Source organism: Hydra vulgaris, chromosome 09 (assembly GCF_038396675.1).
Source record: "Hydra vulgaris chromosome 09, alternate assembly HydraT2T_AEP".
NCBI classification, from domain to species: Eukaryota; Metazoa; Cnidaria; class Hydrozoa; order Anthoathecata; family Hydridae; genus Hydra; species Hydra vulgaris.
Genome location: NC_088928.1, coordinates 63,998,214 through 64,016,355, shown reverse-complemented (window position 1 = coordinate 64,016,355; position 18,142 = coordinate 63,998,214). Strand labels below are relative to the sequence as shown.

The 18,142-nt window shown below is 28.4% G+C and overlaps 2 protein-coding genes across 2 annotated transcripts; one reads left to right on the top strand and one right to left on the bottom strand.

The window, feature by feature from the left end:
* Positions 1-1,162: 1,162 nt before the first annotated feature.
* LOC136085647 (zinc finger BED domain-containing protein 4-like) lies at positions 1,163-2,817 on the top strand. Its single transcript, XM_065806971.1, has 3 exons — positions 1,163-1,813; positions 1,965-2,220; positions 2,456-2,817. The coding sequence occupies exons 1-3, from the start codon at positions 1,163-1,165 to the stop codon at positions 2,815-2,817; spliced, it is 1,269 nt and encodes a 422-aa protein (XP_065663043.1).
* Positions 2,818-6,617: 3,800 nt separating this feature from the next.
* Positions 6,618-10,005, bottom strand: LOC100213185 (zinc metalloproteinase nas-15-like). The gene is given in 6 exon segments (NM_001309766.1): positions 6,618-6,782; positions 6,923-7,150; positions 8,881-9,056; positions 9,179-9,296; positions 9,398-9,565; positions 9,954-10,005. Coding segments are annotated over 6 exon segments (858 nt in total). The 3' UTR covers positions 6,618-6,666.
* Positions 10,006-18,142: the final 8,137 nt, after the last annotated feature.

Genomic DNA, 18,142 nt, shown 5'->3' with positions numbered 1-18,142 from the left:
ATAAATATATCAAAACCAAAAACATTTTAAGATAACAAAAGGTGTGTAGCAAACTTTACAACTCTCATAATTAAAATATAAATATCACATTGATATGCATCACTGTAAAGTATCTAAAAAAAAGTAGATAATTATACAAACATTAAGTACACAATGTGATTGAAACTAGGGCTGTACCGGATTCCGGCTCCGGCAGAAATCCGGCCATTTTTACAAATCCGGCCTAAATCCGCCTCCGGCAAAAAGTTTTGAAATCCGGCCACATTTTAGCCGGATTTCTGAATTGTGGTCAGTTATTTATTACATTTTTTTGCTTTTATTTATACAAATCAATTTTCTTTGTAATTCTAATTCTATGTGCTCCATGTTTGTAAAGGTATCTGTATTTACATTTCTTTACAATTCCTTTTCCCCTCTGAAGTTATCGATTCCATTCATTGCGACAATTAAAATTGGTAACTTCAGAGCAAAAAAAATTCGAAATTCGAAAAAATTAGTCGTTGAAATATTTCTGAAAGATTTAAATTTATAAAAATACATACTTAATTAAAAATTAAATTATTTAAAGTATTTAATTAATAAAACTACCTTATTAACATAATATAATATTTTCTTTGATAATTTAAATAAAATTCATTTATTATAAACAATCTTTAGAAATAATTTGTTACTTTATTTTCGCCTATTAATCAAATCATTCTCGCTTATTCAAAATATCAAATTTTTAAAGTTGTTTATTTCAAACATAATTAAGAATATAATATAAATAATTTTCTAACGTTTAGCTATATTTATGTTGAGCTATTACATTCAACTACTTTGCAAAAATTGTATAGTCATTCATAAGATTTGTTTTAACTTTTTTTAACTAGATGGCAGGCAAAGGAAAAAATGATAAAAGCAGTCCAGTTTGAAAATTCTTCAAATTAAAGGATAGCGACAGCTCAAAATGCAGTGCTTGCTGTGTCCCAGCATCTTGTCACGTGGTAAAGCTGGTGAACCTAAAAAGTTTTTAACTTCGTCTATGATAACACATCTTCGTTCAAAACATCCTAAAGAATACAACGAAATCCAAATAAAAATTGCTGACTCACAGAAGAAAGCTGAAACTGTAGCATTGTCAAATGCTAAGCCTGGTGCAACTGCCGCAACCAGTTAAGCCATGGTTCAGTACACAATTCCAGAACAAGTTGTACGCATGAAAATATGGGATATCAACAACAGCTCATCAATTAGAATTCATCGTGCCATTGCTAAGATAATTATAACTGATATGGAACCGATTCAGGTTGTTCAGAAGACAGGCTTCGTTGAACTGATGAGAGTTTTAGAGAGGCGGTACACTGTTCCATCACGGAAATATTTTTCAGAGCAATTAATTCCTGAAATAAACGATGAAGTGTGTGCTCAACTATTGGTAATACTAGATCCAGTAACTTCTCCATTTCTGTCATTTACCACTGATACATGGACATCAGGCAATACTGTGCAATCATTCATGGGTTTAACTGCCCACTGGCTAACAGAGCACTTTGAAAACATGAGCTTTGTGTTGGATTGTAAGCCATTCATTGGACATCATACTGCCCCTGCACTGATGACTGCCTTTCAGCAGATGCTTGACAAATGGAACATTGACGTTGGACGCTGTAATGTCGTACTTCACGATAATGCGGCAAACATATCGAAATATTTCCGTGATGCCATCATAGATAGCCTTGGGTGCTTTGCACATACTATTCAGACATGTGTACATGATGGCTTGCTCAACCAGCGGGCAGTATCAGATATAATAAGTATTGCTAAGAAATTAGTTAGCCATTTTAGGTCGCCTGCGACAGTCTGCGACTGGTCGGTTCAAGGAGCTGCAGGCTGAACTTTGTTTACCAGATCACCAGCTGATACAAGACGTGAGTACAAGGTGAAATTTAACGTTTTACATGCTGCGCTGACTATGTGAACAGCGTCGTGCATTAACTGTCTACTGTTCCGAAGTTGATGAAACTTATTGCCCAACTGCATATCAATGGTCTGTGGCGGAGAATTTAGTTTGTGTGGTGGCTCCGTTTGAAGAGGCTACTCGTGAAGTTAGCTATAAAACAGCACATATATCACTGGTTATCCCTGTTGTAACAGCTCTGCGGAACCTGTTGAAAAATGAAGGCAATAATGCAGGTGTAAAGACTATGAAGTCAACACTACTTAAGTCATTGGATGAGCGTTTTTAGGCATTGAGGAGAAACCTCTTTATACAGTGGCAACGTTGGTTGATCCACGATTTAAAACTAAATTCTTTTCATCAAAGGCAGCACTGACAGCTGCAAAGGCAGTGGTTCTGCTTGCATTCAATAAAGTTACAGTGCAGAGGGTATCGATGCAAGATGAAAGTCAATCTGAGCATGCTAAGCAGCAGATTAACAAAATTGAAGAAGTTTCAGCAAAAAAATCCGGCTAGATTATTCTTCTACATCATCATCATTACTCTGGCGATGTATTGATGAAATTGTTCAATCTACGTCAGCACCTGAACAACAATTGCCAACAAGCATTGACACTCAGCTAAGCCAGTATCTGGCAGAACCAGAAATAAATAGACTCGCTGATCCACTACAGTGGTGGAGTAAAAATATGCACAGATTGCCAGCTCTGGCGACAGTAGCTCGCATTTATTTGGGTGCACCGCCGACAAGTGTACCATCAGAACGTTTGTTCAGTGTTGCTGGGGAGGTCCTCAATGATCACCGCAGCTCACTCCTTCCACATAATGCAGCTCGTCTAATATTTCTTAAGTACAATTCGAAACTGATCAAAGACTAAATGCTATTTAGTCTTATGCTTTTTTTCTATTTACTAAATTAATCTTATAGATTAATTTAGTAAATAGAAAAAAATCGTTTATCAATTATTTTGTTTGGTTATATTGTTCTGTTATATTATTTTATTTATATTGTTTGAAAATTTTTCCTTCTTTTTTAATAAAAAAAATGAAGTTTAACAGAAAAAAGTTGTCACTTGGTATTGAAAATGGTCAACATTGTTTGATTTACAGGATTTCGGCTCCTGTTATTTGCTTTCGAAATCTGGCTCCGGTTCCAGCCGGATTTGTCAATTTAAATTCGGCAAATCAGGCTCCGACCGGATTTGGAAAAATTGAATCCGGTACAGCCCTAATTGAAACACGTATATCAATAACAAAGTAATAATTTTGAGCAAAATTTGAAACACGTATATCAATAACAAAACTAATAATTCTGAGCAAAATTTACAAATGTACGCGTTAAATGGGTATTCCAAAAACGGCTGCAAAAAAAAAATGCTGTTCGCCAAAATCGGAATTTAGCAATCTAATTCGTTATCAAACAAATTCTTTATCAGAGAAACAAACATATGGCTCTAGGTACAAGCATACTATATGGCCCTAGGTACAAGACTTGATAACCTCATGCAAAACGTCATCTATTAACAAATCCGCATTGAGAGTAAACTTATTAAACATCGCATTTAGTACTTAAGTAACAAACAATATTATCTACTAGAACCTATAGAAAAGCATTTCCTTTAGGATTGTAAAACAATATAAGATAAAAGCAGCAAAACTTTACTTTAGACCATCAAAAAGCGTTTTCTAATTACCGTGGCAGCGCTTTCTGTGTATCAAAATAGGATTAAAAAATAATTTTTTTTAACTAATCCCCTGACTGAGAAGCATAACTTAGAACTTTTTAAATTTCAAATAAAGTGGGGTGGCCCTAGGTACAAGGAAGCCCTAGGTACACGAACTTCCCCTACTTATATCTAAACGAATTTTAAAACGGTCGCGCAAACATTTATAAATTCGCGTTAAAAGATTTTTTTGCTAAAGTTAACGCCGTGGTATGTATTAACATAAATTAAAACAGAACTAACTCAATGGGATCCAAATTTATAGGGTTGGCGTCCTTTAATGTCTTTTTTCTGAATATAAACTCTTTCCTTAGACCTCCTTTTACTTTTTTCTGTGTTTTTAAAATATTAGATGACTATTTACAATTAGATAAAGCTCTATTATGGCCACTTTTTAATACATTTTTTTCAAAAAAAAATTTCACGTAGAATAATTAAACAATCAAAAACATTTCCAATACAATTAATACCATCATTGAAACTTATGATGGCAGAACACACGCCATTTGTAAAAACCATTCTGCTACAATAAGTAGATTTGGGACAGCATGTCCAAATAATTCCATTTATATTTTTGCGTTTGGTCATGGAGGCATTATTCTAGCGAGAGTCTTGACTTAATTTGCGAAAAAAAAGTTTTATTTATGCTAAGGAATTTCAATTATGCATAAGGAATACTTGAAAACAAATTGGGAATGAATTGCACAAGAAATAACTAAAATTTAAAATCTATACCAACATTAGGATAAATTGAAATAACTTTTTTTTTCTTCAAATTTCGTAGACAAATTAAAATTCTGTGATAAATTTTGATCTTAAAGCAATTACAATAAAAAAATGAAAATTTTAAGATTTTCACCATTTTAATTGTATAAAAGTACTTAATTCAAAGCACTTCACACAAATTGTCTTCTTTATTCACACAACTTGTCTTCTTTATTCAAATATTAACTAGTTTTACTTTTTTCAGTTACTTAACATAAATTTATAAACGGAACGATCTGGCTCCGCTTTCAAATTTATTTTATGCAACTAAAGACTCCGGTTTTGTTGATCCACCAACAACTTTTAATATTTTTTTCCAAAAACTTGGTTAACAGATTTCTTTTTCACTTTCCTTGTTGCGCAAAAATATGTAGAAGTTTGTTAAACTCTTTTTTTGACGCGGTATCTTAATTTGAAAAATTAAAGAAAATATTAAAACTTATTAAATATTTTAACTTTCTTATAAAAGTTTAAAGTTTTAAAAATTCAATATTTTAAATAAATTCATTTCATAATACAAAAACAAAACAAGGATCAACCAATTTATTTGATGTAAATTAATTTTATTTTTTGTTTATTTGACTCATTTTGAAAGCACGGCGATTTTTATTTTGCCTTAAAAACTCCCGAGCTTTATTTAAAGAAATACGAAATTTGGTCTAAAACGTCTGCAATTTTTTAATTTTTATGATAAGTTGCAAAAAGTTACCATCTTTACATTGAATTAGGGCTATAAATATAAGTTTATGTATTTTTTTTTTAATTTTTATTAAAGTGTAAATACATATTATGCGTTTTTTTTAATAAAATCTGCTCTTTAAAAGTTATATAGATATTGAAATTCAATTTATTTAAAAAACTAATACAAAAACAAGAAAAAATCAGCTGGATAGACTAAATGACGGTTTCCTTAACTATCAATGTTAATACTAATAAAGATAAATTTCATTTGGATCTCAAATTGCAGTTTACAACTATATGTCTAAATTACAGTTAAATAGTAGTTTTAAGCAAAATAGACATAAAAATTACTGTTTTTTAATGTAATACATTTATATTTACGACATTAGTCATCAGAAGGTATATGTTGTAAACTGGAATCCTAGATATACACATTATGAATCCATGTGTGAATTTTTAGATTATAAGATGCATCATGGATCGAGTTTATCCACGAGTTTGATAGTAGGTTACTTTATCAGTAAAAAGATGGTTCAGAAACCATTTTGAATTTTTATTTAGAGAAAATTTGTTTACTTGGCGCGTAAAAATAAAATAAACTGTTTTCGCTACGTCCGTTTCCAAAAATCTCGTAAGCTTTAGCAAATGGGAGAAAATCAATAAAAAAAAATAGCCGTGAAGTGTATATTGTTCTGATCTGGGGATCTGGGATTGCAAACTTATCGATTGGCGTTTCAAAATCGAAAAATATACATAAGGAGTAATACACAGCAATTAAACGGAAGAACTTAAACACACACAGCAATTAAACGGAAGAAAATAAAGAAAAATTTAAGAACTTAAATAAAGAAATTTTGACGGATTTTGAAATACTTTTTACCACATTTGTGTCTCCTAAAAAAAAAAAAAAGGTCCTCAATTTCAGAATCAGATAGTTCAAAAGATATTTTTGGACTATCTGATTCTGGTGGGGAGGGGGGGGATGCAACCATCAATCCCCCTTGTAATCCCCCACCCCACCACCCGGATCCATAACTGCTTATTAGTAAAAACTGTTTGTGCTGTTTTTTTATTGTTTAGTTTTTTATTTTAAGATTTTTGTATTAGATTAGGATACCTACAAAGTTTCACTATGTAGCAGTGACGTCACTGTTATGCAGACATTTTTGAAAACTGGAGCTTAATTTATAGGTTGTCCATTTTAGTATTTACTTCCAAGTCTAAAAAAACTGGAGGCTGTTTATTTGTTTTCATAAAAAGATTTTAAAGTTTGATATATAGTAAGTTTTATACTTTATGATCAAAATTGTTTGTTTTGATTGTTTATGCTTTAAGTTTACATAAAAATAAAAATATTCAAGTTTTATTTTTATTTAAAAATATTATTTTAAAAAGGTTTTAGAATTATAATTATGCTTTTTTATTTTCAGATTGTTTTCAAGTTTGCATCAAGGAAGAATATCTTCTTTATCTTTTTTAAAAGATATTTTAAAAAAAAAGATTCCTGATTTTGTTTCATTTTTTGTTTTGCTACATTCAATTTTTAGAGTTTATTTTTTAAACACATGTTCCACAACTCTTCTTGCAATTTGGCCTCATCCAATTTGGATTTTTATTGCATTCGTTGGCTTTAGCCCACGTCGCACAGTTACTATGGCTATCTTCACAAGGAGCTAAAATTTAAAATTTAATGTTTTCGATTAAACAATTTCGTTGACATATTCATCTTAACAGCACCATAAAGTCATTACATATAACTACTTGTTTACTAGTTTATAAACTAAAAAAATAGGTGAATTAAACTCTAACTAACCTGGAGTTATTCCAGTGACACCGCCACACTTATACATTTGATTTATGGCCGCGATATCAGATTTCGAAAATTGATTGTTTCCGAGTTTCAAACCAGGATTATTTTTTGCTTGAATTGTATTTTTACCATTTGCAGAAAACTCATCATTTCTGTAATGCATTATTGAATTGTGATCATAAGTTTGACCATAGTATTCTGTTCGATATTTTTGAAAGTTGTAATCCTCGCCTAAATACATTTATTATCTAAATAAATTATTATTTATATATACTATTATTTATATATATTATTGTGGTATTGCTTTGATCAATGTAAAACTTTGTTTTACCTATAAACTATATGCCCAAATAGCATCTTTTGGTAGCCCGTGGTCCGTTGGGTAGTGTATACGTTGTTTGTATGACAACCAACACAGCTGACAAAAACGAGGAGGCCAGGGGAGCAATGGCCTACTTCCCCTCCCCCCTCCCCCTCCTCATTCGCGCTTTTTTCTAAAAGCAATTTTTTTTTAAGAAATTTCTAGATATATAGAATTTTTTTTAAAATTGGTGAATGTGACAACCCCTCTTCCCTCACTTCGAAACCCGTGTCGTCAGCCCTGACCAATAAATGAAAAATTTAGTTGTGTTACTTTATCATGCTTCAGTTTTACTATTAAACTTCAGTTTATTTATTATGCTTCAGCTTTCTATTAGTTTTCATTAATTTTTATTTTACACATTATTACTAGTAGTTATTATTATTGTTGTTTATTATTATTATTATTATTATTATTATTATTATTATTATTATTATTATTATTATTATTATTATTATTATTATTATTATTATTATTATTGTTATTATTATTATTATTATTATTATTATTATTATTATTATTATTATTATTATTATTATTATTATTATTATTATTATTATTATTATTATTATTATTATTGTTATTATTATTATTATTACTATTATTATTATTATTATGTAAAATAAAATAGTATGCCATCAAGCTAAATTAAAACCTATCAATATGAAATAAATAAATCGAGCTAATTACAACCTATCAATATAAAAATGATAAACAAAAAAACTTAAACTTACAAAGTTTAAATTAAAAAATTGCAAACACTATTTTGTACAATTTTACAAATTTAATTTTTATTATGAATTTGATTTAATGATTTAAAAAAAAATATTTGAGTTATGTATAAAATTAGTTCAAAAAAATTAAGATAAACCAAAAGCTACCCAAAAAAGAAAATTTCGGAAACAGATAATATTGTTTTATTGCGTCTACAATCTTACAAACAGTTTTTTTTTTAAATGAATTAATGTCGCTAAAGAGAAAAAAAATTGCATGACTGTTTAAAAAGTTATGCCAAGAAAATAGAAGGAAATATGTTTATATTTCTTTCTACGCTATGTATGTAACAAAATCCGTAATAAAATCTACGTATTGATATCTACATTATTTTGTATTATTGATATCTACATTATTTTGTATTATTGATATCTACATTATTTTGTATTATTGATATCTACATTATTTTGTATTATTGATATCTACATGATTAGTAATTATAGAAAGAAAGAAAAAGTTTTTAAAATTAAAATACCAGTAATTTTAATCTAAATAAAAGTTTATTTTTTTAATAAAATAATTTTTTTTTAATATAGTTTGACTCGCCTTTTTGTTAAGTTTATTTATAATAAAATAGTCTAATATTTGCTCTAAGAAGCGATTTATTCAATTTTTATTCAAAAATTTCCATTGTTTTTCGTTTCTGAGGTATACCAATGCAATATTTTGAGAAAATTTAAAATAAATACTATTTATTCATTTGAATTCCAACGAAAAGTTTAATCCAAATTTACTTTTAAAAGGTTTACAGATATTTTCCTTTTAATGTAAGTGTTATGGTTTATTTTAACGTTAAAATAATTGATTTGGTATATAACTACATTACCTCGTTGAATATTATTCCAAAAAATCACGACGTGGTCATCTCTATCATTTCTGCTTTGTTCGTGATAAAACCCAGCTGCATGCATCATTTCGTGAATAGCTGTCCCAATATCAAGACACCAATCTCCGAGTTTCAATTTTTGACTGTTTCCTTGACGACCTATTATTGACCAACACCTGACCAACATAAAAAAGAAACAATTTTTACATTTTACACGACAATATTTCAAATAAAAATTTTTATTTGCTAAATATAGAGATAAGCCATTAGTTTATTGTTTATTTGGTATTGCTCATACCCTTGTTCATTAACCATGTGTACAAAATCACGTTGATTTGTTCGTGGCACAAATCGAACGCATGTGTGTTGGTTGTAGGAAGTAATAGCTTGATTGACTAACTGCCGTCGTCGGTTATCTAATTGAATGTTAAATTCAATAAAAACCATTATTACAGAAAAAATTGTATAGACCAAAATAAAAATTTTATAAAAAACATAACGAGAAGTTAGTTCTTACCAAAGTTGTTGTCAAAAACATAAGGTATTTGTGCTCCAGGCCATATTCTATCTAAGGTAACGCCTTTAAATTGATTCTCCGTCAGTTGACCATTAACAATAGCTCTTGTCTCAGGATCAAGTCCTATATCACCTTCAAATGCATCTGGATTCCCATAATTTACTCTCACTAAACATGAAGAATGATAAACAAGTGTGCTGATAATTTTTAACAGCTGTTAAAGTGTTACTTAGGCACGGCGAATGCTAAAAAGGTTACCCTTCACACGTGTATTAAAATACGTGTAACATTTATTCGTAATTTATCTTCCTTCTGCGTTTACTTAGTAGAACGAGTTAGTTAATTGTCATTGACTTTTAGTGTCATTAAATTAATTGCATTAATTTAATGTCACTAAAAGCTACAAGTGTAATATAATTAAATGTAGAACCCACACACAATTATTAGGCATAGATAATAAATAGAAAAGCATCTTATGGAGCAAAACTTGCCCGAACCTCACTTAACCCTGAAAGTTTGTGAGATTTTATGTTAAAGATAAAATAGTAAAACTAACCTGCAGATATGTATGTTTGCAATAAAACCAAAAACGTCCAAAAAATATTCATGTTTGTTGACAGAAATATAATTTTTTAAACAATAATTATAACATATGTGTTTGGCTTTATATAAATTTGATTAAGCAGTTGTGTAAACATAAAACCGTATTTTATTTTAAAATAAGACAGCTGATCGAATAACATGCAAAGTTATTAGTCCTATAAAATTGTTACAAATTAAATATTTGGAATAATAAATTGCTATAAAATGAAAACAAAAATAGTAAACTCATAAAACGCGTCTCCCCACCATTTAAGTCTACCCGCCATCCTCTATGAACAAATACTAACACAAACATATTATGCAGCAGTTTATTTTTTTGGTGAAACTTAAAAAAATTATAACTCATTAATTGTTTTAACTTTTTTTTCAGCTTGTATAATATTTTCCTGGTACAGTTTTGTTTATTTTTGGCGTATTTTTTTCAGTGCAATTAAAATCAAATGTACGCACATTAAAATTTTAAAAACTAATATCTCTAAATAATCTAAAATTAACTGAAAATGATAAAATATATATAGAAGAAGAATTTCTGTATAGCCAAATTAAATTATTAATTGATTAACGTAGATGCCAAACTATTGAATGAATCGGCTATTTAAAATTGGCCTAAAAATTTCACATAAAGTAACAATATAAACAAGTTTTAACAATAAATTAATTTATGTTACGTTTTTATATATAGATTACGTTTGTACATATATATATATATATATATTTATATATATATATATATATATATATATATATATATATATATATATATATATATATATATATATATATATATATATATATATATATATATATATATATATATATATATATATGTATATATATATATATATATATATATATATATATATATATATATATATATATGTATATATATATATATATACATATATATATATATATTTATATATATATATATCATTGTGAGTTTGTGTCCTTTTTCAAGTACTGAACTTTAAAAAATGTGTCAGCAACTTCTAATACTCTGCTACAAAGTTTTTACCACGAATTTTTGCCAAGATAAAAACTCCAGACTGGATTTTTTTTAAATCTGAATCTTTCAAAAACTCGAGGTCTATTTCTGACTGAGCAGATACTTTGTCAAATACTGTACTTTGCTTCAAGGTAAAGCTCAGATTTTTTTTCAAAACAGGTCCCGAAGTTAAAATGAAAGACTTTTTCTTAGGACAACCTCTTTCAAGCTGGAAGTTAAAATGAAAGACTTTTTCTTAGGACAACCTCTTTCAGTTTGTTTTCGTGGTTGAGCTTTTGGGTAAGATAGAAAAATATCAGGAGAGAAAATGTTAGCGTTTATCTGGTTTTCAAAAGAAGCAAAACTACAGCTAGTTACCTTAGTATTGATTGAGGGCCCAGGTATGCTCAAAAAGTCTTCAATATGCTTACTTTTATTTCTAGGCTGGTCTTCAGAAACAGGTTGCAGTTGATCTGTTATAGAAGATGACGAGAACTTATAATCTTTGAAAATGTTTTTTATTCAGTGGATGATGGCCACTTACTAGAAAACTGTACGCAATTTTGTTTGAGTAAAAGCTAAGGGAAAAGCTTGTCCAACAATTTCTGATGCATAATAGATTGTTGCTGGTTTCCCCGTATTGCCTGGTTTTATCATCCATCCTTCATTTTATTGTTGCAATATATCTTAAATGGACCAAATACGCCTTGTCTAAGGGTTGTATTTTGTGACTAGTGTGTGAATGAAATGTTACCAATGTAATCCCATTATATTTTACTAGCTGGATTGTTGGTATTGAGATATGGCTCTCATGATTATCAAGTAAAGAATAGAAGGATTTTCCTTACCTGAACGAGTATCCTTTACAAAATGTTTCATAAATCCTAGAAACATGTCTTCATTTGACCATCACGATGGGTTTGCTCCACCAAGTGTACCTTCTGGGGGCCCTTTTAACATAAAGTCCTTAAACTTCTTACGAGGAAAAATCAACATTGGAGATTTATAGTCACCTCCAAAATTTATTGCTCCAATCATTGTTATACTATATTCTCGTTCACCATAAGTCATTCCGCAAACCTGCTTTTGACCTTTTTTTGCTAAGATTTTGGGAGGATTATGGACAGTGCTGACACTGACTTCGTCAACATTCCATATGTTAAATGCTGTAATACCTTGACATTTATTTAGATGATGAGATGAAGTTTATTAAGATGAAAGACTCTTATCAAAGATCTCATCAGACTTAGATCTTCTTGACCCAAATTTAAATCATTGATGAAGCACATCTGATTGCCTCCTTTCAAGAAAGTTATCCTTTTCAATTAAATTTTGGTTCAATGGAGGACAGACCTTTCACGAAAAAGCCAGTTACAAAGTTCATATATATATATATATATATATATATATATGAACTTTGTAACAGGCTTTTAACAGTTCATATATATATATATATATATATATATATATATATATATATATATATATATATATATATATATATATATATATATATATATTTTCCAGATAACCTAAAAATTGCAAAAGTCATTCCAGTGTTAAAATCAGGTGATCCTTCCGATGTTACGAATTATAGACCAATCTCAATTCTTTCTTGTTTTTCTAAAATATTAGAGCGGGTTATGTATAATAGACTATATTCCTTTTTAAATGTTAATAATATTCTTTTTCATAAACAGTTTGGATTTAAATCTGGTCATTCAACTGATCATGCAATCACTCACCTTGTTCATGATATATTTAAAGGGTTTGATGAAGACAAGTATACCCTAGGTGTATTTATCGATTTAAGTAAAGCTTTTGACACTGTCAATCATCAAATCCTTCTATCCAAACTGAAAAGTTACGGTATAATAAATACTAATTTGTCCTGGTTTGATAGTTACTTGTCTAATAGAAAGCAGTTTATTTCATATGATAGCGGAAAAACGGAATATAAGTCAATCACCTGTGGTGTTCCTCAAGGATCAATTTTAGGACCACTTTTATTTCTCGTTTATATTAACGACTTATATAAATTTTCTAACATTTTAAACTTAATTTTGTTTGCAGATGATACAAACTTGTTTTATTCTAGTAAAGATATCAGTAAATTATTTCAAACAGTAAACAAAGAACTTGAAAAATTAACCCAATGGTTCAAATCAAACAAACTATCTTTGAACATCAATAAATCCAAATACACTTTGTTCCATCGTCTTCATAAAAAACAAGATATTCCATTAAAACTTCCTGATCTTTTTATTGATAACGCATTATTAAAAAGAGAGCAATCAATAAAATTTTTAGGTGTGGTTCTGGATGAAAATTTAACCTGGAGGGACCACATAGGTCTAATTGAAAATAAAATATCAAAAAATATAGGTGTTTTGTATAAAGCCAAGCAGTTTTTAAATCTATCTTGTTTAAAAAACTTATATTTTTCTTTAATTCATTGCTACTTAAATTATGCAAACGTTGCTTGGTGCAGCACAAACGCAACAAAAGTAAAAAAACTGTTTAGTAAACAAAAACAGGCTATAAGGATAATTACAAACGTAGACCGTTTCTCTCACACTCAAACATTATTTAATAAACTTAATATTCTAAATGTATATAAGCTAAACCTTTACCATATTCTTATCTTCATGTTTAAACTTGATAAAAAAATATCACCAATGTTATTTAATTCACTTTTTGAAAAAATAAACCACATATACCCTACCAGATTTTCAAAAAACAATTACATTCAATCCAAAACACATTATTCAGCAACCAAATTCTCAATTGCTAACCGAGGTCCTAAGCTGTGGAATACAATATTAAATAATGAGCTGAAATCTAATTATTCTTTAAACCAGTTTAAAACAAAACTTAAGCAATTACTGATGATACATGAAAATGAATTAAAGTTCTTCTAAAAAGCTTTTTAAACTAGCAAACAAAAACAAAAATTAACCTACTAATTACTCTTTAATATTATATTTAATATTCTAAACAATAGTCTGCTATTGTAAATGTATTTCTTATCTTATAAGTTTTGAATTTACAAACGATTTTTTTAAGTTTTATTATTTGAAATACTAATTACTAAAAATATTGTAAAATTTTATAATTTCAATTTTTATTAAAAAAAGTTATTGTAAATTCTTTTTGTAATATTAATACTTATATATCATCTTATTTTACTAATCAGTTCTTAAATATAAATACTCTTTGAATTACTAAATATTTTAAACGTTATATATTTTATTTTTTGCATTTTGTTAAAACATTTTATTTGATGAATATGCATTTTTTTGGGGGGGGCTTAATGATAAGATGAATTTTGTCTTCTTCAAGCCCCAGTCATGTAAATATTTGTTTTTATAAATTACGAGTGTAAATTATTTTCAATCGGCAAATACAATACTAAAAAAAAAAAAAAAAAAAAAAAAAATATATATATATATATATATGTATATATATATATATATATGTGTATATATATATATATATATATATATATATATATATATATATATATATATATATATATATATATATATATATATATATATATATATATATATATATATATATATATATATATATATATATATATATAGATCAGACAAGACTACCCGCTGAATTTAAGCCTATTAATAAGCGGAGGAAAAGAAACTAACAAGGATTCTCCCAGTAACGGCGAGTGAAGCTGGATAAGCTCAAACTTAAAATCTCTGTCTCTTCAGGGACAGCGAATTATAGTCTCGAGAAGCGCTGTCAAAGTGGACTATCAACGCTCAAGTTGCTTGGAACGGCACATCGCAGAGGGTGAAAATGCAGTGTGTGGCGTTGAGAACCGACCACGAAGCACTTTCTATGAGTCGGGTTGTTTGGGAATGCAGCCCAAAATGAGAGGTAAACTCCTTTTAAAGCTAAATATTGGCACGAGACCGATAGCGAACAAGTACCGTGAGGGAAAGATGAAAAGCACTTAGAAAAGAAAGTTAATAGTACGTGAAACCGTTAAAAGGGAAAGGAATGATATTAGCAATGCGCTAATACCCCCCTTCCTAAAAAAATAACTCCTTTACAAAAAAAGAGGTGGTGCTCCCTGCCTCCCCCCTCCTCCTTCAGACCCGGAGTTACCTGATTTATTATGATTTTGGATGATTTTAAACTCTTTCGTAATCTAAGGAGAATTTTTTAATTTTTTTTTTTCTTTTATTGTTGCCGAATATATATAAATACAATTAATATTTGAATATAAATACAAATGGAAAGGAAAAAAAACAATATGTCTGTCTTAACGCAAAAGCAAAAAAGTATTGAGAAAAAAACATCAAAAAATATTGTCATGATATATAAGGCTAAACCATTTCTAAACAACAAATCTTTAAAAAGTTAATATTCCTCTTTTGCGTATACTTGGCGCATTAAACGTCTATAAGATCTACTTACACCAAGTTTTAATGTTCATATAAAACAAAGATAGGACTATCTCCTAATATATTTCAGTCCTATTTTGACAAAGAATTTTATAAATACTCGACAAAATTTTCAGATAATAACTAAATTGTCTCTAAATATAGTTCAAAACAAATTATATTTTCATTTCAATATCATGATCCTTATTTGTGGAAAAATTTTCATAAAATTGCAAATACGAAAAAAGTTTGTATACAACAGTTTAAAAATGAATCGAAACAAGTGTTATTACTCATGGATTTTAACATATTCAATTTTAAATGATTCTTTTAAACTAAAATTCAATTATATAAAACATGTCTTAGAATGTCAACTTTTTTTTTCATTAATTTAGTTATATTTTTTCCTCTAATCTTAAAAGTTATTGTTGAAATCTAATCTGAATTCTAAAATATATATTTTTTTATTCTTAAATTCTTGAATATTTTTTTCAAACTATCAATGAATTGTTATTTATTTTACTTTTATACAAACTTGTTGTAAAATATGCATATATATTACGGTTTTGTAAATAAAGTAGGGGAGACCGGGGATAGCAGGATTCGCGCGTGCGCATAGGAGATATTAAGATTTATGTGTTTTTTTGGACAAAAACGTAACTTTTGGAACATCGCTTCCTTTTTACTTTACAAAGAAAATAGTAAGTCGTACGAAAAAAAATTATTGTAAAAGTTCCAGTCACAATTGGTTTACTATAACCAGTCAGAGGCGGTTTTTTCAAAGTTGCCGTTTATCAGGATCTATAGACTGTTTAATGAAAAAAAGGCTTTCGAGGTAAGTTGACAAAATTTTAACGGGGTAAGTTGGCTCATAGCATAGCCTTTACTATGGAAAAAAATATATATTTTTATAAAATTAAATTTTTTTTTATTTTTTTTATTTTTAACAATATTGAAAAAAAATTTAGGTTTTTTTTTCACAGATAAAAAGTTTGCTACTGCTTTGGCTGTTATACGTACTATAATTTGGTACCAACTAAATGTAATACAAAATTTTTGGCTTAAATTTGTTGCCAAAAATAATAGTAAAAAAACTTCTATTAATTTGCCTTTAATAGTACATTATTATTCATTTTTATAGTTTGCGCCAACTTACCCCGTGGTGGGGTAAGTTGTCGCAACTTTTTTTTTTTGAGGGCCCGGGAAGACCCCAAGAATTTTTTTTGTAAATGAATGCAAACTTTATAAGTTACCCAAATTCATACTCTTTAAGACTACACTTTAACATTTTCAAAAAAATGTGCTGTTAGGGGTACAGAGCTCATAGAGTAAAAACCGAGCCAACTAGCCCCGGTCTCCCCTACTTTTTTATTTTTAATTTTTCATTGTTTACTTAAATAAAACTTTATTAAAAACTTTTATATATTTTACTTTTATACTTTTTGATAAATAAGTTGTATAGTATATGTATGTAGTATACGTATATATAAGGGTAGAGCGGGGCTAGTTGAGCTTAGGGGCAAGTTGGGCAATTAAAATATCTCAAAAACTACGCATCACGTGACAAAACATCTAATGGATGAAAGTTAGGGAATTAGAATTTTAACACAATGGCAACAAAATATTGTTGGAGGCAGTTGAATAAGATACACGGGTACTTTTTCTATTTTTGACCTAAAAAGTAAAAGAAAGTTTAACTATATTTTGCTTAGATGCTAATAAAATTTTTATTTGACATCACTTAAATGTTGATATTTAAACAATTTATCGGACTTTCGATTAAAACTAACCGTTTTTTTTATAAGTCTTACTGTTCTCTTTAAGGTAGCAGACCCCACAAAAATTAAAAAAATTTACAAAATTTTTTAAATTTGATTTTGATGCAGAATTTAACAGAGATATGAAAACTCTTACTTGTGATTTAATTTAATTTTTTTAAGTAATTATGTTTTAGTGCACCTCAGTTTTCAGACTTCCTTAGTTACCGCCATGGCAACGGGTTTGTTGTTAGGTTTTTAACTTTTTAATCAGTAGTTTGGATGAAATTTAAGTCTTAAAAACATCATGTTTGCTTAATTTTATTACCAGGGCTCAAAACAACCTTAAGATAGATTCCATAGCATGAACTCTAGTAAATAAAATCGTATCTTTTGACTTTATTTGCACGCTCGTTTTAAAAGCTTATTTAAAATTTGTATTTTATATTTTAAAAAATGACTCGTAGTACGATTAGAAAAAGTAAATATAAGTTCAAAAGCAATCAGTACACATGATAACGAAAAACAGAAAAATACGATACAATATTTTCGAAAATAAATACTACTCAAAATGTCGAGGATAAGAATGATGATTATGAAAACAATTAACTTTATTATGAACTTTTCCATCTTAAAAAGATTATTTAGTGAGTATATTTGTTGTCCTGAATGTGGAAATAAGAATATATGCAAAGTAACTATAAGAAAAAAATGGGGTTTTGCTTGCAATTTGAAATTTTTTTATAAATAAAGCAAATAAAAGAAGTGCAGAAGTCAATGCACAAATTGTTGTTGCTTTTCGAGAAATAGGAAAAAGTTATACTTCTATAGAATCATTTAATCGTTGCATGAATATGCCAAGACCAATGACAAAAAAAAACTATGGTAAAATTAAAAAGTCACTCCACAGTGTTTATGTTGAAGCAGCTAATAGTTGCATGTTGAATGCTGGAAAAGAGACATATGATATTGTTTTGTTGGATGATAA

Excerpts from the sequence above, each read along its gene's own strand:
- LOC136085647 (XM_065806971.1), top strand. The coding sequence starts at position 1,163 with ATGGTTCAGTACACAATTCCAGAACAAGTTGTACGCATGAAAATATGG. Across the intron at positions 1,814-1,964 it reads TAAGTATTGCTAAGAAATTA|CGTCGTGCATTAACTGTCTA; the intron begins GTTAGCCATTTT and ends CTATGTGAACAG. Across the intron at positions 2,221-2,455 it reads ACTTAAGTCATTGGATGAGC|ATTATTCTTCTACATCATCA; the intron begins GTTTTTAGGCAT and ends AAATCCGGCTAG.